Below are 21,009 nucleotides of genomic sequence, written 5' to 3'. Positions count from 1 at the left end.
AGGAAGAAATTGAGACCCAGAGAGGTTCCTACCTATATTTCCTCTGAACCATTTGAAGTCTTTCTGAAAATCTCAGGGGCATATCAGACTATGCCCAGAAAGAGTTGCTTCAAGAGAGGAAAATATTGTTTCAACTAGAGAAAGGACCACACCAGAACTAGAGTTGTATGTGCCATTTTGCAAGTGTTCCATTGTAAGTGGAAATGAGTATAGATTTACAGGAAAACAGAATCTCATCCTTATTAAGGGAGAATTTTAACAATCATAGTGACTTGCAAAGGGAATGGGTCATCATACCTTTGACTAATTACTAATCACCAGTCAGATTAGAGCTCTAATCTATTCATAAATGGATTCTTTCAAGAAGTGAAAGGTCTGGGGATAGTTTGATATATTGGACAGAGGCCAGAGGACCTTGGTTCCAATGTGGCCTTGTCACCTGTGTCCCCTTGGACAAATTACTTAATCTCTTTTCAGTTTCCTGTGTCACCTTGGACAAATCATTCAACGTCCCTTCGGTTTTTCCAGTGTCACTTTGGACAAATCACTTAATCTCCCTTCAGTTTTCTCAACGGAAAATTTTATTTATTTATTTATGGGGGGGGGGGGGGCGCAGCTTTTTTTTTTATTTCCTCTCCTCCACAAGGCAGGTACTAGGACGGCATGGCCCTCCCTTACCCTCCCACATTTCAAAGCCACTGGTTACTCCCAAGGAGATGTCATATGGCTATTCTGGTCCTGAGTGGCCTGCAGATGGCCTGCTGTGTCCTGCTCACAGTCCTCCTTGGAGGCCTGACCCTTCTTCCACTGGCTTTCCTCCAAGCCAGCCAAGGCAGGCTCCCCATGACAGTCCTCATACCCATTCTCATTCATGTCCAGGGGAGGTCACTCCCTGGGCCCTCCTTGTTCCACCTCTTCTAGCTCCTCTGGGTCTCACACTCGGTGACCAATGAAGAGGTGCTGGTTGAGGGAGCTTGCTGAGGTGTAACACAGGCCACAGAGCAGACACTGGGCCGTGGAGCTGTCTGCCTGGTACTGAGGTATGTGGCTCTGAAACTCTGGCCCTGAGTCTGTGGCAAAACTGCACTTTGCACACTCGAAGAGGGCCTTGAGTCTTTTCATGGGGAGGATGGCTGCTCCGTTGGTGGAGCCTGAACAGAAAAATTTAGATTGTGACTAACTGGTCTTTACAATCCTTTTGTAGAGCTCAATCTGTGATTCTATCATCTCTTGGGTTCTAATCTATTCTCTAAATCCCCAATACAATATCATGTTTTCAACAAGTGTTTCATTAAGAAACTGCTAGGTGGCGCAGTGAATAGGGCACCAGCCTTGGAGTCAGGAGGACCTAGATTCAAATTTGACCTCAGACATTTAATAATTACCTAGCCCTATGGCCTTGGACAAGCCACTTAACCCCACTGACTTTAAAAAAGAAAAAGAAAAATAAAGAAAAATAAAGAATAAAAAAGAATATTGGTATCCTGGGGTGACTAGATGGCACAGTGGATAGAGCACCGGCCCTGGAGTCTGGAGTACCTGAGTTCAAATCCCGCCTCAGAACTTAATAATTACCTGGCTGTGTGGCCTTGGGCAAGCTGCTTAACCCCATTGCCTTACAAAAAAAGAATATTTGTATCCTTCAGATAAAAAAAAAAAAGTTTGAACAAATAAATAAAAAGATCATTGCAAAATAAAGTGAGGAAATAAATAGATATCTGATTTGCTTATATTTCTAAACAATTTTCCCTTCTATAACTGTTTTACAAGAAATGAACTGCATTTTATGGAGGGTATAGTTAAAATTAAATAAACTATTTTAACCATTGCTTACATGAGCCACCAAAGCACACATCTCCACTTACTTGGATTTTTCTACTGTTGGGAAATTAACAACTTTGGGAAAGAGTACAAATTCAGAAGTCCCCAAAACACAAAATGCTTATTTTATTAGCCATATGGGGCAAATACATAGACCTCAAGTTATAGTGTATCCTGAATCACAAAATCCTAACAACAGATACAAATTTAATTATTATCTCTAGTATTTAATTTAGAAAAAGAGGGGCAAGATTGCCTAAGATCTTTTCCTGAGAGTTCAGGTTTTTTATTTTTATTTTAAAACAAAAAAAAATCACTAGTTTTTACTATGAACACCAATAAAAAACATTAGTGTCATACATTCATTTCTTTTTTCAAAAAAACATTTATTTATTTAAGGCAATGTGGCTAAGTGACTTGCCCAAGGTCACACAGCTAGGCAATTATTAAGTGTCTGAGGCGGGATTTGAACTCAGGTACTCCTGACTCCAGGGTCAGTTGGTGCTCTATCTATTGCACCACCTAGCAGCCCCCATACATTCATTTCTAAGAAGCAATCTGAAACTTGGCAGGGCACTCAGAGAATAGCACAAGGGAAAAGGTTTCTGAAGTCAGATTCAAATCACACAACTAATGGTGATTGTATGACCTGAGACAAAAATCTCAGGATGGTTTCCTTAATTGTAAAATGACAGGACTGGACAGGTTGGTTCAGGGGGCTTTTTGCCAGTTAGGTTGGCACAATGGATAGAATGGGATACTTGGACCCAAAAAATCTGAAGTTTAAACTGTTCTTTAAACATTCATATACCTGATGAATGATCTGGGCAAGCAGTTTAATGTTTCTCAACATCCTCATCTGTCAAAATGTTTTTGTTTGATTGGTTTTAAATTTTGTTTTGGTTTTTTTTTAACATACTTTACATGTTTGGTTTGAGGACCAAATGAGATAATATCATAAATGTAGAGTGGCTTGGAAACCTTAAAGTGCTATAGAGATTTTGGTTATTGTTAAAAACTATTATTATTTCAGTTTTAGAGTTGTGATCTTAAGTCATTCTGAGATCAGTCTGGACTACAGAGCTGACATTTATAATGGAAAATTTAATTTATTTTTTTAAAGAAGGCAGTGAGATGATAAAACTCTCTTCCCTGGTCTTTGCACATATATTTGATATGTGGACATATACATCATGGATACATGCTGCCTTGTCAAAAACATGAGTTCCTGTTGGCGAGGCATGCTGAGGAGAGAGGTAGTTACCATAGCAACAAGACTTCTCATCCCAGGGAAGACCTATAAGACTGACTAACGCGCTCTCTCTCTCTCTCTCTCTCTCTCTCTCTCTCTCCCTCCCTCCCTCCCTCCCTCCTTCCCTCCCTTCCTCATCAATGGGCAGCCAAGGGTCCAGAGGGGAATATGGTTGAAATATGGCCTTAGATTTTTAACTACAAGGTCAACCTAACGTCTTGAATCACTTGAGGGTAACTGGACCCATGGCAAGTCACATGACTCTGAATAGAAAATTCAAGTCAACATTACCTAAGAGTGCTCTGCTGATGAGAATCATAGCCCCAAATCCTCTATTCTGCTTTAAAGCTATAAGCATGGAGTTTCAATTAAACATGAAAGTGTGTACTCTCAAAATCACCAAGTTTCAAAGAAGGATGTGAGCTTCTGACCCTCTAGTCCAATCTATATATAGAAAGGAATCCTTGCTATTATATTATGGACACAAGTCAGACAGTCTTTGTCTAAAGACCACTAGAGAACCAAATGCTTCCCAAGGTATTTGACTCCATGTTTGGATTCCTTTAATTATTTTTTTAAATGTCGAGTCAAAATCTGTGTCCCTGAATCATCCACATAACAGTCCTGGTTATACCTTCTGGGGTCAAATGGAAGAAGTCTAATTACTTTTTTCTTTTTTTTGTAAGAGCCTTTCCAATACCTGAAGAGCACTATGGTGCCTCCTTGAAATATTTACCAAATTATAGAAGTCCAATTCCTTCAACTGACCCTCATATCACATGGAAAAAAGGTCCTTGGCAATCTTGGCTACCATCTTCTAGAAGACTTCAATCTTATCAATGTTCCAGAACTGAGTAGAAAGGGACTACAACCTCCTTGTCTTCAACAACTGTTTCTCTAAATGGAAATGAAGACTTTGTGGGCTGTCAAATCACACATTTGATTTCTCCATTGAGAGAAATTCATTCTCCATTCCACTAAAACCACCATATGATCTAGGCATAGAGCAAGTAACCTTAAAAACAAAATTCTCTCTGCAAAATGAATAACAGCCAGCATCTATGTAGCACTTAAAGATTTGCAAAATGTTTTACCAGTATCTTACTTGATCCTCTGATTGTGTTTATTTTAATTCTTCCAATCATTGCTAGCCTGCCATTGATGCTAAAGAAATGGATCTACATATAATTAATAAGAATAACAAATACTTATGTAGTATTTTAAGATTTGCAAAGCAGTTTACAAATATGGACCTATTGGACCCTCGCATCATCCCTGTGCAGAGATAGTTAGTGACTTGTTCAGAGTATTCCGGATTGCCAAATCTAGTACTCTTTCCATGATCTATCCCTACCGAGCAGAATCTTATGGAGAATGTCACACCAATATGTCAATACCATTCTGTTGAACAGTCTCTCATTGTTAAACAACCTGATTTTACTTTGTGAAGCCACTGGGTTTGCAAGGGATAGTGAGAATGGCATCTTTGCTAAATGTCACCCTCTTCTCACTTTAATCAATCATGACCTTACTTTTCTGATGTCATGATTGACTTGAAGATTGAGGAATAACGACTATTACTACATCCTAGTGATGTCACAGTTAGCTGCTATTGCAGTGACACTGGAATGAATGAATAAGGACTTCCCAAGCACTTACTGTGTCCTAAGCACTGTTGTCTAAGTGCTGGGGAAGCAAGCAAAAAAAGTGAAAACAGTGCCTGAGCTCAAGGAATTCATATTCTATCAAAGGAGAAGCACAGAGAGAAGGTTTCTGCAGTGTCAGATAAAGAGACACCACTACAAAGTTGATGGTAATGCCAAGAATGAATGTTATTTACACTGATAAAATCAGATTTCTTTCTAATTTTGAACAGTTTACCAATGCCAAGGGATAGCTTTTTCTTTGGGGGGGGGGGGGACGGGTTGTTGCAGAGGAGGGGAAGGTCATGGCCTCCCCCACCAACACTATGCTAGTGGCTTCCCTGAAGAATGGGTGTGGGAGCTGGGTTAGAGGACAGACAGAAGTCCTGGGAAAAAATACTGGTATTTCTGGGGTGCTTGGATTTGTGGAAAATTGTAGGCTTTGGTATATTCCTAAGTAATCACACTAGAGAATCAGTGCAAAGGTTGTATCAGAAATGTATAAATAAAACTTCCAAAGGAAGGAACAGGATTACTCAGTGAAAATGAGGAATGGATGGGATGATCTCTTGAGATGACAAAGTATCAACAGAGACCTTGGGGCAGCTGGGTGGTGCAGTGGGTAGAACACTGGCCCTGAAGTCAGGAGGACCTAAGTTCAAATACAGCCTCAGACACTTAATAATTACCTAGCTGTGGGACTTTGGGCAAGTCACTTAACCCTGTTGCCTTAAATAATTTTTTTTTTTTTACAAAAAAGGAAACTACTACAATGTTCTCCATGGGGTTATTTATCACTCCTGTGAAGATCATGGTCAAAGTCTGAAGAGTCCATAAGTTATGATATATGCCACTGGAGAAGAAGTCCACATTGATGAGATCATAGATCTAACATATAAAATCACTGGCATTTCTGACACTCTCTAAGGTTTCCAAAGATTATGTTACTGTGTGCGATTTTCATAGAAAATAATGTTGAGAAGTAGGTACTATTATTACTCCAATTTTACATATGAGGAAACTGAGTCTGAGAGAGTTTAACTGACCCATCAAAGATTATACAATTGTAAGTATCTGAGTAGGATTTTAAGTTAGGTTTTCTTGATTCCATGTGTATTAATCCTGACTGAAGCAACCATTCTCCGGGGCTGGGTTCTTGGGTGATTTGATGATCTTTTTTTTTTCCTCAGCAATGCCCAAGTCTGAAACCTACTAGTCTATCTTGTCTAGAGAACATTTGTATGAGAAAATGGAACTGTGATCAATATAGGCAAAGAGATGGGCCTTCTAATATCTCTCTGATCATCGCAAGCAAGGGAAATAACAAAGTGATTCCCTTAAAATGGAAGCTAGAAAACAGAAAAGTCATTCAGCCCTCTGGAAATAACAAAAGAATGCTATGGTCATTTTCACATAGCAAGTAGCAAAGAGCAGGAACCTAAGGTTCTCTAAACTAGAACCTAGCATTCTCAAGACAAGAGTGACCAAGGTAGGGGTTTGTCAGTATACAATAAAATGCCCCTTCTTATAAATTCTAGGATTAGAAAGATTCCTTTTGAAGGGCTAGAAATGTGGCTATCTAACTTCACTCCAGTTAGCTGAAAGTCAGAAGTCAAATAGACCTAGTCAAAATATTCTGGCTTTTATCAAAGGTCAGGAGGTGGGAAACTAAACCTTCAAGCTGAAGTTTCCTGACTTAGCAAAGCCATTGCCTTTAGGACAAATGTGGGAAACAGTGCCATTCAATAAATTTGATTTCTGGCCAACTTTTCTAAATGCCTCTCATTACTGTTCTTTGAAAAATCATTTTAATTACTGATCAAAGAGGAAATATTTAATGGGCTAACAGTCTAATTGTTTCCCAAATATTTTCTGAATCTGGGGTGATATGATAGAATTTGGATTCAAGCATTTCACTGCTGAGATGAGTTTGTAGGGAAGATGAAAATTATGCAGACCTGGTACTAGTTGAGATTTAATCAGTTAGCACTGTATATGAATTGTGTCCTTTTTGAAAGGAGGCTATACAATATCGAATAGCCCAAGACCTTCTACTTGATTAACTCTCCATTTCTATCTGTTTTGGACCATGTCACCGATAAGGCAATTCAATGCTTTTTATTCAAAAACACCCTCACTTAATATTCCACAATGAGAAATTGTGCTATTGAATTCAATTACATCCAAAATGGGGAAGGAAGGAATGGAATATTCAGGAACCAGGACACTCACTTTTCAATTTGGTGAAGACATTAATTCTCTGACAGTGACTTATTCTTACTATTCCATCTTTTCTTGCACAAGGAAAACGAGTTTCAAAGTCCTTCCAAGTCTCCAAAGGCAGTCACCTAGCAGCGGCACTATCCATCGACTCAGTTTGTCAAGTCACCATGTTGCCATGGCATCCATGGTGAAATTACCCACATAGTCTTGAAGCCTCTAAAAAATAACATCCTCTAATCTCCCAGGTGCTGTTCTCCAAGATGTTAAGACAGTTGACATCTTCCTTACAGCCCAAATTCCTATGAATCTCAAGGACCAACCACAATCAGGAAGTCAAATTGATTAATTAAATGTATAAATACAATCTGCAGTTAAACAAATAACAAGGTTATTTTGATACAAATACTTTTTTTTTAAATTACAAATGGAACAATCTAGTCAAATGAGTGAAATATTCCCTTGGAAATAACAATAGGAGAAAAGAATAGAGTAACCTCATTCCCTCCATCCTCAATCCAATTCAACCACTTGGAAAACATAAACTAATTTTGCCCTATTTTAGTAGCTTTCATTTAAGCATGGATACCATTGCCTAATACATTTACCATACTCCTCCTTAGAATCAAGTTTCTTGGTGAATACAGCAAAGGAGACATTGTGGGTATGAACAGAAGGAGTGGCTCTTGTCCCCCAAAGACCCAGAAATTCCCCTTATTCCTCCACACCAAATCCTGGAAAGTAAATCAACTTTAAAAATGACCCAGTTAAGCAGCTAAGAGATATTCTGTTGGGTAAATGAATCATTACCTTGAAATATAATCTTCAAAAAAGATAAAGTCACCTTTTAACAATTATACAGAGGAAAAAGACATATGCCTTAATAATAAACTTCCTAAAAAAGACTATTAATAAGAAAAGTCATTCTTCATTGGGTGTCACCAAAAGTAACTAGTTAAAACACATTTACTATGTACAGAATATTTCATTAACCAAGACAAGAAACTTTCATTTAGTACCAGACAATTGCTGAGAGCATAGAAATAGAAAGATAGGAGTATGGGTTAGACAAGAATGAGTATGGGTTAGACCAGGGTTTCTTAACCTAAAGTCCATGGTTAGATTTCAAGGAGTTCATATATTTGGGCCAGAAAGAAAAATTACACATGTTTCTACTTACTTTGGATCTCCTCTGCATCCTTTGTATTTTAAATTATACTGTTAAAAAAAAATATTATGAGAAGGGGTTCCTAGGTTTCCCTCAGCTGTTCAAGGAAGCCATAAAACAAAAATGATTCAAGGAAGCCATTGCACAAAAAATGGAAAAATCTAAAAGTATAATAAATCCCTGGCATTAAAGCAAATATGCTTACCTTGTTGAATCAATATTCCCTTTTGCTTATTCTTCATAGAATTATAAAACTTCTTGCTTAATACTCATCCATTAAGATAAAAATCAATGGAGGATAAAACCTCATTAATTCTGGCCATGCTAATTCAGAATTAGTGATAATTTGGTCAGGAAGAAGGATAAAGTTGAGTTTTGCAATATCTATGGAAAGCAGTTTGTTAAGCTAATTAATAAAGTAAACAAGATTACAAGGGATTGCTTTCTCTTCGGGAGAGTACCAGCTACATGAATTCATCAAATTACCTGGTATGCTAATTATAAATTGCTTATCAATAGATAAGCAGGTCTTCCAAAGACATCTACTAAACAACACTTGAGGTTTTTTATAGGTTCCCTTACAGCCAATCTGCCTTTGGTTTTAAACACCTTAAATTTACATTTTGTATTAATTCCCCTTTACCCACAGTGCAAAGGCGTAATGGCTGGCATATACTCCATAACTGCTTATTGCTTAATGGTCCTCAGTTATACTGAGTTGATAAATATTATGGGGGGTTTTTCCTGATGATGTTATAAAATCCTACATAAACAAAACTTATGCTTTGGAAAAATGAAATTATTTTATCAAATTTAAACAAATTAGTGTGAGGGTTACTCAATTTAAGAAGGATTTGGGATCTAGGATATTCAGAGGACTACCAAGTTAAGTTCAATACTATTCAAAGGTAGTATGAGTCAGGTAGATGATATAGTGATCGATCAAGGGACTTAACGACAAGAAGATATAAGTTCAAATTCAAGCACCAAATACATGTGTGACCCTGGGCAAGTCACTTAATCTGTTTGTCTCAGTTTCTCAACTGTAAAATGAAGATAATAATAGCATCTATCTTGAAGGGATGTTGTGAGTCTCTAAGATAATGACTGTAAAATTTGAAATTTCAAAAAGCTATATAAATGCTATGATGATGAAGATGATGATGAGAGAAGAAAAGGAAGAGGAGAAGGAACAAAAAAAGAACAAAAAGAACAGGAAATTGTTTGTAAGCTTCCTCTATGTGGAGAAGTCATTGCTCAGGGGAAATTTGGTGGTGTAATGGATAGAGCACTGACCTTAAGTTCAAATCTGGCCTCAGATATATTTGATACTATCTGTGTGACCATGTGCAAGTTACAATGCCATAGCCATGCAAAAACTAGGGGACGCATTATGTATTATCTTTAAGTAAGTTCTTAGAATTTTCATGATCAAAGCAGAGCAATCTCTTCTGCCAAGGGACGTGAACAATGGGAAAGGAGCCACAACCATAGTCCTCATGGGAAACTTCTGAATCAGTCTACTGTAAATACAGTACCACAGCTAAGACACCATGAAGGCAGGATTAGATTTTAAATTAAGTGCTTTGCAACAAAGACAGGAAAATTAAAATAAGCATGTAACCTCAACCTCCCACTTTAACATTGAGTTAAATCTCAGATACAGCAGCATGATTTAGCTAAACAAAAATGCTTGATTATTTATTTTTTAACCACCAAACATTTTTAAGCCTTACTTTCAATTAAGAATTAAGAATTGGCCACATACTCTAAAGACCTAATTATCTTTTTTTCAACATCTGCCTTCCATTCCAATTTTTAAAAATGAAATATATGCCTATATATTTTTTGCCTTCCAATGGCTGAGGCACTCTCATACTCCCTTGCTTTGGTCAATTATTTAGAAGGCAAAGATCATTTTTGTCTTATAGAGAATAGGCATTCAATACATACTTGTTGAATAAAAATATCATTATAATAACCAACTAGTTCCTCTAAAAATGGAAAGAAAAGGGATGGGGGAATTAGGTTAAAATTTGCTATATGGACATATATGTGAATGGGTTTCTATGGAGAATTCTATCTGGAAATGTTTAAGAAAGTGTATTCGACCATCTGCACAGATGGATTTGTATGTTTTTGCTACAGAACATGAGTTGAACTAAATAACCTCAGCATTCACCTTTCAGCCCCAAATTTCTGTGATCTTATGACTCAAAAGGCAGTGGTAGTTAGGCATCTGGTGACATTTAAAGTAGAAGAGTGTTTCCTCACATAGCCTCTACTTAAATAATCATACTGTTGGGCATCCATCTCATACTTCAACTAGTCTAAAGAGCATTGATACCACTAAAGGCAGAGTTTATAAATAAACCTCTGGAAGGAAAAATTGTCTGCAGAATCTGCCACAGCTGCAAAGTAATTATGAGGATATATGATGACTAGTTCAGCCCTGCTATATTGCATGCCTGTGTTTTGGCTACTGTCCAAATGCTGGCTAACCTCAACATTAGCTAAGAAGCCTGACTAATGTCTACTTTGAGAAGAGCTAACTGAAATTTGTAAGATTATTAACAATTGGTTTGCTTCAATCAATTTGAAGGGAAAAGGACTTCTGCCAAAGTCCAGTTAATAAGTCTACCCTACGTTTGCGTTCTTCCTTCAGAGGATTCCATGCTAATTGTGTCTCTGTGATTCATATTATGAATCATCACCAAAGGTTAATGCTATTGGAGTTTGGTCATTAGCAGGCTGTAATATCTCTATGACTATCTAATGAAGTCCAGACAATGACAGCTACATGATTTGTTGAGATGGGAAATAGCAACTTGCTATTGGTAAGCAGAGTTAGTTCACATGTAAAATTGATGAGATCAGGAAATTCCTCGTGGTGAGGGACTTAGGTATTTCTTGCAAAAGATAGTCATTCTAGACCAATGATTTTAAGCCACACAGATTGACTCATATGATTGAACATATGGAGGAATAAAAATTGGCTAAAAAGTATTGAACAATGAAAAGAAATTTGACTATGTGTAGAGATAAAGAGTCAGCAAACCTGAAAAAAAAATTACCTCTATCTCATCCATGGACACTAGTTATATATGGCCATGGGAATGTTATTTAGCTAATGTCATAAGAAAGAATAGAAGGGACTGAACTGGGTTATGACTTGTAAATGTTAAAAGGAATAACTGGCTGGAAATTGCCAAGGGTGCCCAAGTGTTCTCAACATTCCTGAGTCAACCCATAATCTATTATTTCTGGATCCTAGACTTTCATCAGTGACCCAAGAAGTTTTTAGAGAGTGGCAACATGAGATGAACCTGGCCTTTCTTTATCAATATCAATAATGATTACCAATGGTCTGGGTAGAAAGCATATTGGGATGGAAAGAACAGGAGAGCCAGGAGAACCAAATGCTGTATTTGGCCTAGGCAGGTAAACTGGATCTTTAATTAGCTGTACCACAAAGAATCACAGAATTTTAGAACTAGAAAAGAGCCTGAGGGATTACAGCAATATCCTCATTTTGTGGATGAAGAAATTGAAGTCTCCTAAGGTTATATGGGGTAAACTGTAAAGGTCAAAAGCTTTCTGAGTCCAATTTCAGTACCTGTTCCCCTCTGGTATCCTGCCTCCCACCTTGAGGAAGTCAATTCACCACATTTCTCATCTATAAAATGAGAGGTTTGGGACCAGATGATATTTAAGACCTAAAATTATATGCCTTTGTGATTCCATCATGAATCATCCTTCATACAAGAATATCCTAAGAAGGCAAATAAAAGCTGAAAGAACTATAACAGAAGGAAACTCTGGCATCTCAAGGAAATGAGATTTGTCCTAATAATGAACATGTGGTTAATAGGGATAGACAGCAGATGTGAAGGCCTGTGTAAATCTTTAACCAGTCCCATAGAGGGGTGCTTCATCTTAATTTCTGAATGAATGAAGAGCATCTAGTACAAAGAAGCAAATATAAATTGCTCAGATATTTGAGTGAGTTCTTGTGTGACTCTTCAACTAGGAAATGAAATCACAGATGCAGATGCTGATAGAAAGGATAATGGCAATCAGGCCACAGATGTGTGTCTTACCTACAAAACAAGCATTCATCTTTCTCCAGGCCCACATGCCAACAGCTAGACTTCTCCACTTGAATGTGTCAAAGGCACCTTATGGCAAAAACAGCATTCATTTGACTCTCTAAAGTGACCCTCCCTGCTAAGGCCCCAATTTCCATCAAAAGTCCCCTGACATTCTTCCTGTCACCCTGGTTCTCCAACGGGAAATTATTTTCAGCTCTTGCCTCTCTTCCATCGCCATGCATCCAATCAGTTACAAGTCCTGCCTCCTCAATCTCTCAAAGTCATCCATTTCTCCCTATTCACACTACAACTATCCCATTCATCACCAGTTACTTGGGCTGTTTCAAAAGCTTCCTGATTGGATTCCCTGAATCCACTCTCTCCAAGTCACACAGTCCTCAAAACTGATAGGCTTAAAATGGGGAGCTGGCGTCATCATCTACTCAAAAAGCTTCAGTTTCCCATTGTCTCTGTGAGAAATTACTAACTCCTCTTTAAGCATTCAAAGACTTTTATAAGCTGATTCCAACTTTTCATTCCAGATTGATGACGCTTTCCTTCGCATAACACATTCCATACTCTAGTCTATTTGCTGTTCCTTAGAAATGCTAATTCATCTCCCACCTCCAAGTCTTTACTCAAGCTATCCTCCAAGGGCAGCATTTTTCCTTTTCTTCCAAGTCCATACCACAGACTCCTATTTAGTTCAAAATTCTACTCAAGGAGAGTACACATACTTCAAGTCCTTCCTGCTTTCCCCCAGTTATTTCTTTCCCACTCACACATATTAGATTAATTACATTTATATCGATGTTGCCTTCCCTGCCTCCAGGAAAATGGTACCTCCATGAGTATCTCAATAGACCCACCTTTACCACATAAATCATGATACATTAGCAACTGGTCCATCAGAAGAATTCACATATAGATCACCTCTCATGTGGATACCACAAGATTAGATGCCCTATCTCTAGTCTCATTTCTCTAAATCTAAGTCCAACTCCTTAAACAGACCTGCCCTACAGTAGGCATTAAATCTGCTGATTATCCATTTGTCATGACAACCTTGTTCAAAGGGAGAGCAGTTCCCTGAAAACAGAAGTTTCCACTAAGTCTTTCCCAATTCTAACTCTGACATTCTCTCCTTCCAGTCTTGGAGATTTATTTAAGTTTCATTCTATATTCTACAGCTAGGTACCAGGCTTGAGACACTTACTAGTTGTGTGACCCTGAAAGTCATTTAACTTTGTTTTCCTTAGTTTCCTCACCGATAAAATGTGCTGGAGAAGAAAATGGCCAATCACTCCAGGATATTTACTAAGAAAACTCCAAATAGGGTCACCAAGAGTCGGACATGACTGAAAAATGACTGAATAACAATTACTTTCCCTTTCAATCTAATGACAAAGCAATCTAGCTTTTCTTTTTTCAAAATTAAGTCTATCCTCTGTATTTTCGCGATTGCTACCAGACCAACAGAAATCTGAAGAGTTGGAAGAAATTAAAAACACCTGAGCAAATTATATATATTTTTCATTTGAGGTCTAAATATATTATCTATATAACCTTTGTTAGCAAGATTAAAAATTATATTTTAGTAGCATTTAAAACTTCAAATGGCAAAACTTCATTCAATGGGGGAAAAAAAGAAGAAAAACATTGAATTTATACTATCAGATACCTAGGGGTAGGCAGAAACTTTCATTTCACACACAAGAAAAGTGAGGTTTCCAGATTTTAAATGATCTACTGAAGGTCATACAAGTCATAGCCATCAGAGTGGGATCTGAAACCAGGTCCTTAGACTCCAAACATGTATACATAAATATTTCATTTAAAATACCTTTGCAAAATTGGTCTTGGTTACGTTACAAAATGGACCATCTCAGAAAAAATTAAAGATACATTCGACAAGGGATGATAGCTACTTTGAAACCTCAGACTAGGAATGATTCCAAACCCTCGGAGAACTTGAGAAAGATCTTTTAATGTACCAAGATACTAGTATGAAGATCCAGATTCTGAAGCCAGGAAGCTTTCATCTGAGTTTAAGGCCAGTCTGCAAATGAAAGATAGTCAAACAGCAATAGATTGTATTGTATTTTGGGAGCTAGATGGCAAGTCTATGAGGCAGGAAACAGAACGAGGTCCTGTCCTTAACATTCTGAAAAAATAACTGCCCTTCCCAGTGGCTCCAGGCAAATCTAATTAATGTCAGACAAGTTGCTTGTTTTCCTGGAAAAAAACAATGAAATATTCTAAACCAATGAATTAACAGATGCAGACTAAAAACAGTACTTTGAAAATGGCCACTTTGTGTAAAAAGATTCCAGTAGGTCCCTTTAGGAAGGTACATAACATTTCTTATAACCAATTTTCATCTTAGATAATGAATGAGGACTGTGCAGATTGCTTCAATTTAGAACATAGGAACTGCTCCAATAGGATAACTGTAGGAGAATTGATTACCCCTGGATTATTGCCTTTGGGTTTCATAATAAATACCTAACTAGACAGATAGCTTAGTCTTCTTAGTCATCCTATTAATAAATGAATAAATAAATACATGCACACAGGCACACACACACACACACACACACACACACAGGAAGTAAAAAATTGCAAAGAGATGCCATAGCCAAAGGCTACTTGTGCAATTTTCAAATAGACGTTAACTTAGTGGCATTCTGGAGTATCTCCAAAGACCCACTGATACCACATAAATCATGATACATTAGCAATTGGTCAGTCAAAAGCATCCACATATGGTTCTCACTTGAACTTCCCTTACTGGATGATCTATCTCCAGTCTCTCACGTATCCAAACCACTCACTCCATATTTCTAAAGCAGGTTCTGATGACTCCATTGTCCTAGTTAAGGAAATCTATGGAATTCCCAAAGTTTTAGGAAGAGATACTAAATTTGATTAGCAAGATGAAGTTCATAATTGAGGTCAGCTCTCTCGACCAGGCTTGTTACACATTACTTACTCCTCTGGTCTTCTCTTGACTTGTCAGCTCTTCTTCACTTTCACCTTTCCGTCTCCCTGACTGAACCTTTGCAGATTCTTCTTTCATCCCTCATGAATACACCTAGAACAATCTCATCTTTTTCCTGGTCCCTTAAAGTAGCCCTAGTTTTCTTTAAAACTCAGATTAGACATCACATTACAAGATGTCTTTTGTCTTTCCATTGCTTCTACTCCTATCTCCCGTTGGAAGTTCATCCCATAATTCTGCAGAATGGTTCAAAGCAACCATCCATCATTCTCCATACCCTCCATGAAAACCTTTTCCTCTGCCTCTGTTTCTCTGCTCACTTTTGAACCCTGTCTCCACCCTCATATCCACTGCTTCTTTACTCAGTGATTTATCACTTCGTTGTGTCTGACTATGAGCCCATTGGGAGTTTTCATGGCAAAGATACTGAAGTGGGGTCCCTCATGTCCTTCCCCAGTCCATTTTACATATTAGGAAACCGAGGCAAAAAGGGTTAAGTGACTTACCCAGGGTCACACATCCAGTGTCTGAGGTCTTCTTTGATCTCAGATCTTCCTGACTCCAGGTTCTGCCCTCTATCTACTATGGCATCTAGTATCTTTAAAAATGTATATAATTTATAACCACAAATAATCAGTCCCCCCACCTTTTCCACAGGGGTTCCTATTGTAATGAGAATCAATACCGTATTTCTCCTTCAGACTCTGTTTGCCTCTATATTCATTCAACTATCTGTAAAATTCTGTACTATTTATAATGAAGTCAATCAGACCTTAGCAACTGGTTTGAGGAAGTATTTGCTAATTAAAGAAACCTGCTGATCAACAATATGTCTTAGAAATGTCGGTAAACACACTGTGAAACATCTGCACAAATAACCGGCTGAGAACAGATTTGAAAAGGGGTTTTGAAGTAAATAAACGCTACATTGGGAAGAAGCCCTGAAAGATGGCCCCTTTAACCAATTTTACAACATAGAATAGCTCTGGAAGGTTTGCCAAATGATTTTTCATTCATTGTCATGTTAGATGCTCACAACTGAGCTATGAAAATATTCTATAATTCCTTCAATTTGACAGATGGAGAAACGGAGGGTGAAGGAAGTAAAATGACATGCCCAAGGTCACAGAATCATCAAGTGCCTTAAGTAGAACTTGAATCCAATTATTCACAAAGTCATACAGGAACTCTGTTTTCATCCAACATTTTATCCACCATTATTAATAAAATTCAGATACCATCTCTTTGTGACCTTTTCCCAAAGAATTTCTTTCCTAGAAAGAAGAAATATCCATTTGAGATTTTTTATGATGATTTTGTGAGCAACAGTTCAAAGCACATATATATATATACATATATGTATATATATATATATATTTATACATGTGTCAAAAACAAAATTGATAATACACTCCATATTCATTGAGGATCTCAACATTGAGTTGGGGTCTATTTTCCTCATCACAGACACACAGTTATATTGATACATGGTAGCATGCAGACTTGTTTATGCCCTTTAATAAAGTTTCTATGGAGGATTTATCCAATATTCTGGAAATCTTTCTCTAGACCTTTGAACTTTTCAGGTCACAGCATGAAATCCATGTCTCCCTTTTATTATCTTATCAGCATTCTCTTATGATCAAATCTTCCCTGAATTTTATATTTATACCACACTTTTTGGATTCTGATCATTGTTTGCAAAATGCATCACCTATTTATTCCTACCATCCATCTCTATTTGGGTACCTTGAATTTAAGTCATCTTCATTTTAGATTCATCAGTTTGAAACATTACATGAATCATAAGTCTGCAGATAGTAAATGATGGGTTTCTATGTCAGAATGAAGTAAAGAAAAGTAAAAGCAATTTTCCCAAATGCAATTCACTCAATTTCATTGTCCTGTTACATCATGGACAAAATTTGCAATCCATCTTTAGTGTCCATCTAAGGGTGTGTGTATGTGTGTTTGTGTGTGTGGATGTGCGTGTGTGTGTGTGTGTGTGTGTGTGTGTGTGTGTGTGTGTATATGCATGCCAATTTAATCAGATTTCAAGTCAATTGCATACCAAAGTGTCTAACTTGGTTTGTGAGGTTTTTTTTTTTTGTTTTTTGGCCAGCTGTTAGACAAATCTCTTTTGAGTGGTTAAGGACGGTCTGTAGCATTTTTTGAATTGGATGCAATCAGCACATCATGCGCAAACAAGAATAAAGAGGAACTCACCAACTATAAGTAATTTCTCTTTCATTTCGATTTTGTAAATTTTCTAGAGAGGGATAAATTCTTTTGGAGAGCATATCTTCTCATTTGGTATTAATAATCAAAGAATTTTTTTATGTGATTGAAGCAAAGAATCACTAAGGATTTAAAAATGAATGACGGAGATACCATATGATATTAAAGTCTTTAAGGCTACACTCTGTTCTATTAATTCAAATGTTAAAAAAAATTATCCAACAATAAACATAGTGGGATTTTGGATTTTTATACTTTTTAGTCAAATGTGTCATTGAATATATGACCTGCTTTAGAAAACTGTTAGTGCAGGCTTGATTAATCCTATCTCATATTTTCATCAATCATTCTCTGAAAATGAATGTATAACCTTTCACAAAGATCTGCATAAAGATAAGAATGTTAACATGTCATTAGTTATTGATGACATTTCCATAGATTTTTTTTTTAGGTTTTTTGCTAGGCAGTGGGGTTAAGTGGCTTGCCCAAGGCCACACAGCTAGGTAATTATTAAGTGTCTGACACCAGATTTGAACCCAGGTACTCCTGACTCCAGGGCTGGTGCTTTATCCACTGCGCCACCTAGCCACACCATTTCCATAGATTTTTAACAAATAAAAATGCCTGTGATTTGTGACCGGAGAGAGAGGGGAGGTGAAGGAGTAGAGTTCAACATCTCTTTCAGAAATCTTGAGAACTAAACCTCTAATGCCTCCAGAATTTAATTACCTCCACATGAATATATTCAATATGTACTTGCTCAGGTTCAGGTGCTTTCCCTATATTCTTCTTTCTTTTTTCCCTCAGATTCATCTTTATTTCTTATTCAGGGACTGAGACATTAAGATCCAAATGTGGTCCATGCATTGTTCAAGATGATTAAGACAGTTTGTAAAAGAAATGTTGGCAGAGATGTTACTTTTTCACTTCTTTGTTGCAGTTTCATGTAGAAATATTCTGGCTAGGCTAATTTGAATTGCATACTTTCTAAAGCATTATGTTTTGCTCCAAATAGTTTTCCTCCCCCTTTTACTTATGAGATATGTTTTTCATCTCCTTTACCAAAAAAAAATTACATTGTATATATTTTGCATTTACTTATCTGTTCTCATATTTCCTTTAATGGAGTATAAGCCCCTTGAGGGTAGGAACTGTTTCTGTTTGTATATCCAGCATCATGAAATTTTAAACATAAAATTTCTCTGACATGTTCTCTTTCCTCCTTAATCTTACAGCTCTAGTCTCACCAAAGCATTGAGGACATAGACACAAACACACACACACACACCACACACACACACAAACACAAAACTACCTTGACTCAATGATCTTTTACTTAACTGGCAGATAAATTGATATCAAAAAATTTTAATACAAAATAATTTTAAGAGACAAAAAAAAAGCAAGAGAGAGAGAGAGGGAAAGAGAGACAGAGTCAGAGAAAAGAGAAAGAGAGAGGGAATATTGATAATAAGAGTGTTCCCATACTAGATCCCAAGGAGCTGAACCTGAAAAGAATGCTAAATATTCTAAGAGCCAAGGCAATGGAAAATAAATTACAAACATACAGGATAACCTGAACAAACACAAGACTGTTAAACAGAACTCCATGCAGGTTTTCCCCTCCATGTTCAGCTCCCTTTTGAAAAGAACTTCTTTTTAATTGCATTTATATCTTCAACAGTTAGTAATCTTCAACAGCTAGCCAAACACATTATTAAAAATTGCTTTACATCGATATTGCCCATATATCAGCAAATGACAAAGGAAAGGTCAATGAATTAGGCTCTGTGATAGGGCTAATATCTCCTGCCATTTCCTTCCAATGTGAGTTCAAGTCACCCTGCCTCTTTCCATCCTGAATCAGGAATTAACTTTCTTTAAAGAGTCAAAACTGACCCCAGAACCAGACTGGCCCAAGTTTAAATGACATGGCTTCTTTCCTGAATACTCAACATGGGATAGTTCTAGCCTTCTCCTTCCATAGGTATTAATTTTTACAGAAAGGAAAAATTCCCTGAAAGGATCTGACTAGTCCTGACCTCCCTGATAAAATTTCCTGGATACATGGGAGTCTAGGCCCTCACTTTATTGATTTCTGAAGACCAGACAAATCAACATATCCTGGATCAAATAATTCTCTAAGGACAAGATGCATTCCCATATAAAGAAAAGGAGGGGAAGGAAGAGGAAGGGACAGAATGAAATCAGAGAAGGCAGTATGGATGTATCCTTGTTGCCCATCCTTGCTGGCCTAACTATTCAAATGCCTTGTTTCATCCCAACACTGAACATGAACACAAAGTATGTTGGTGCCTTCAAAAAAATCCTACAAAGGGCAGGTAAAGTCAGATTGTAAAGGGCTATGTGGGAATTATTTAATTTGCATTCACTGAATGCCTAAGATAGGTTTAGCATAACTGTGACCCTCAAATAAATTACATTTTGTTTTAGGAAAGTACAATGATTTCATATGAAAGAAGAAAAAAATCAAATCAAAATCATTGACTATAGGCACAAAGGAAATTCCAAGACTGAATTTGTCAGGGTATTAATTAATCATAGAAGGCTTTGTGTAAGAAAGTATACCTGTTTGGGGCTTAGAAAGGACAACAAATAGAGAGAAATATACACAGTATACACAGTAGATGGTGGGAGATCCATGAGTTTACAGCAGAGAGCAATAGAGATTTGTATCAAAAGATACATTCCTCATATTTACCAATAGCTATGAGAGGAGTTGAGTTTGCAAAAAACTCGTGTACTTTCATTTCTATTGGGAGACAGCAGGAGATGAGGACAAATAAGTGGAAAACTAATATTTTATCCAAAACTGCACTGGGAAATCCACAACGGACCCCTCCCCCAAAGGAGGCAGGTGAATACTTACGATATGAATCCCTAATTTTTGGCACTAGCATATTTTGCATTATTTGGCAGCTTACAAAGAAACACAAGATGACAGCATCTGTCCCATACCGTAGGCAGCCATGTGAAACAGAAACGCAATTTCTTACCTGAAAAACATAAACAAATAACACATATTTACATTCATTCAGCACAAGCTGATATCTTCCGGAGCAGCTGACAGCACATGGTTAATCAGCTGTTTCTACTTGACATGAAAGCTTGGCAATGGCAGGTGGATGGAGTTGTCTTCATTCAATATGCATTTTTTCCGATTAAGACTACTTTAGATGTAAACGCTCCCATCCAGTGCCTACCTATGATTAATGTGCCTAATGCAAATGTGCAAAATCACTGTGCTCAACATTACTCAGAGATGACAGCAATTAATAACAGTGTAATTAGTCATTTCCAGGGAGCAGCAAATAGAAATCAAAGGGACACAGGGCTCATGATCCAAATTCCAACCACTAACCAAAGACCGAAAGTGGTGGTGGTGGTGTTTAATCTAGCACATTGCAATTATTCAGTCACTTTCCCCCTCACCTATATAATTGAGAAGGCATTTAGTACTATCATGATCTAATATATATATATATATATATATATTCTGTTCAGGAACAGAATGCTTCATATTCTATTGTCTGTGTTCATTATCTGAATCTGAC

The 21,009-nt window shown here is 37.2% G+C and overlaps 1 protein-coding gene across 21 annotated transcripts in view; it reads right to left on the bottom strand.

The window, feature by feature from the left end:
• Positions 1-21,009, bottom strand: part of MAGI1 (membrane associated guanylate kinase, WW and PDZ domain containing 1) — a 682,760-nt gene that overhangs the window by 393,836 nt on the left and 267,915 nt on the right. Inside the window, exon 2 of one of the 21 annotated variants that reach the window (XM_074198805.1) lies at positions 20,325-20,451. The exons of the other annotated variants lie outside the window; for them this stretch is intronic. Coding sequence (XP_074054906.1) covers positions 20,325-20,364 — 40 coding nt within the window. The 5' untranslated portion in view covers positions 20,365-20,451. The remainder of the gene's footprint in view (positions 1-20,324; positions 20,452-21,009) is intronic. 21 annotated transcript variants of the gene reach the window in all.

This window comes from Macrotis lagotis, chromosome 8 (assembly GCF_037893015.1).
Source record: "Macrotis lagotis isolate mMagLag1 chromosome 8, bilby.v1.9.chrom.fasta, whole genome shotgun sequence".
In the NCBI taxonomy this organism is placed as follows: Eukaryota; Metazoa; Chordata; class Mammalia; order Peramelemorphia; family Peramelidae; genus Macrotis; species Macrotis lagotis.
Note: the sequence above shows the minus strand (reverse complement) of the source record. Positions and strands in the feature narration are given on the sequence as shown.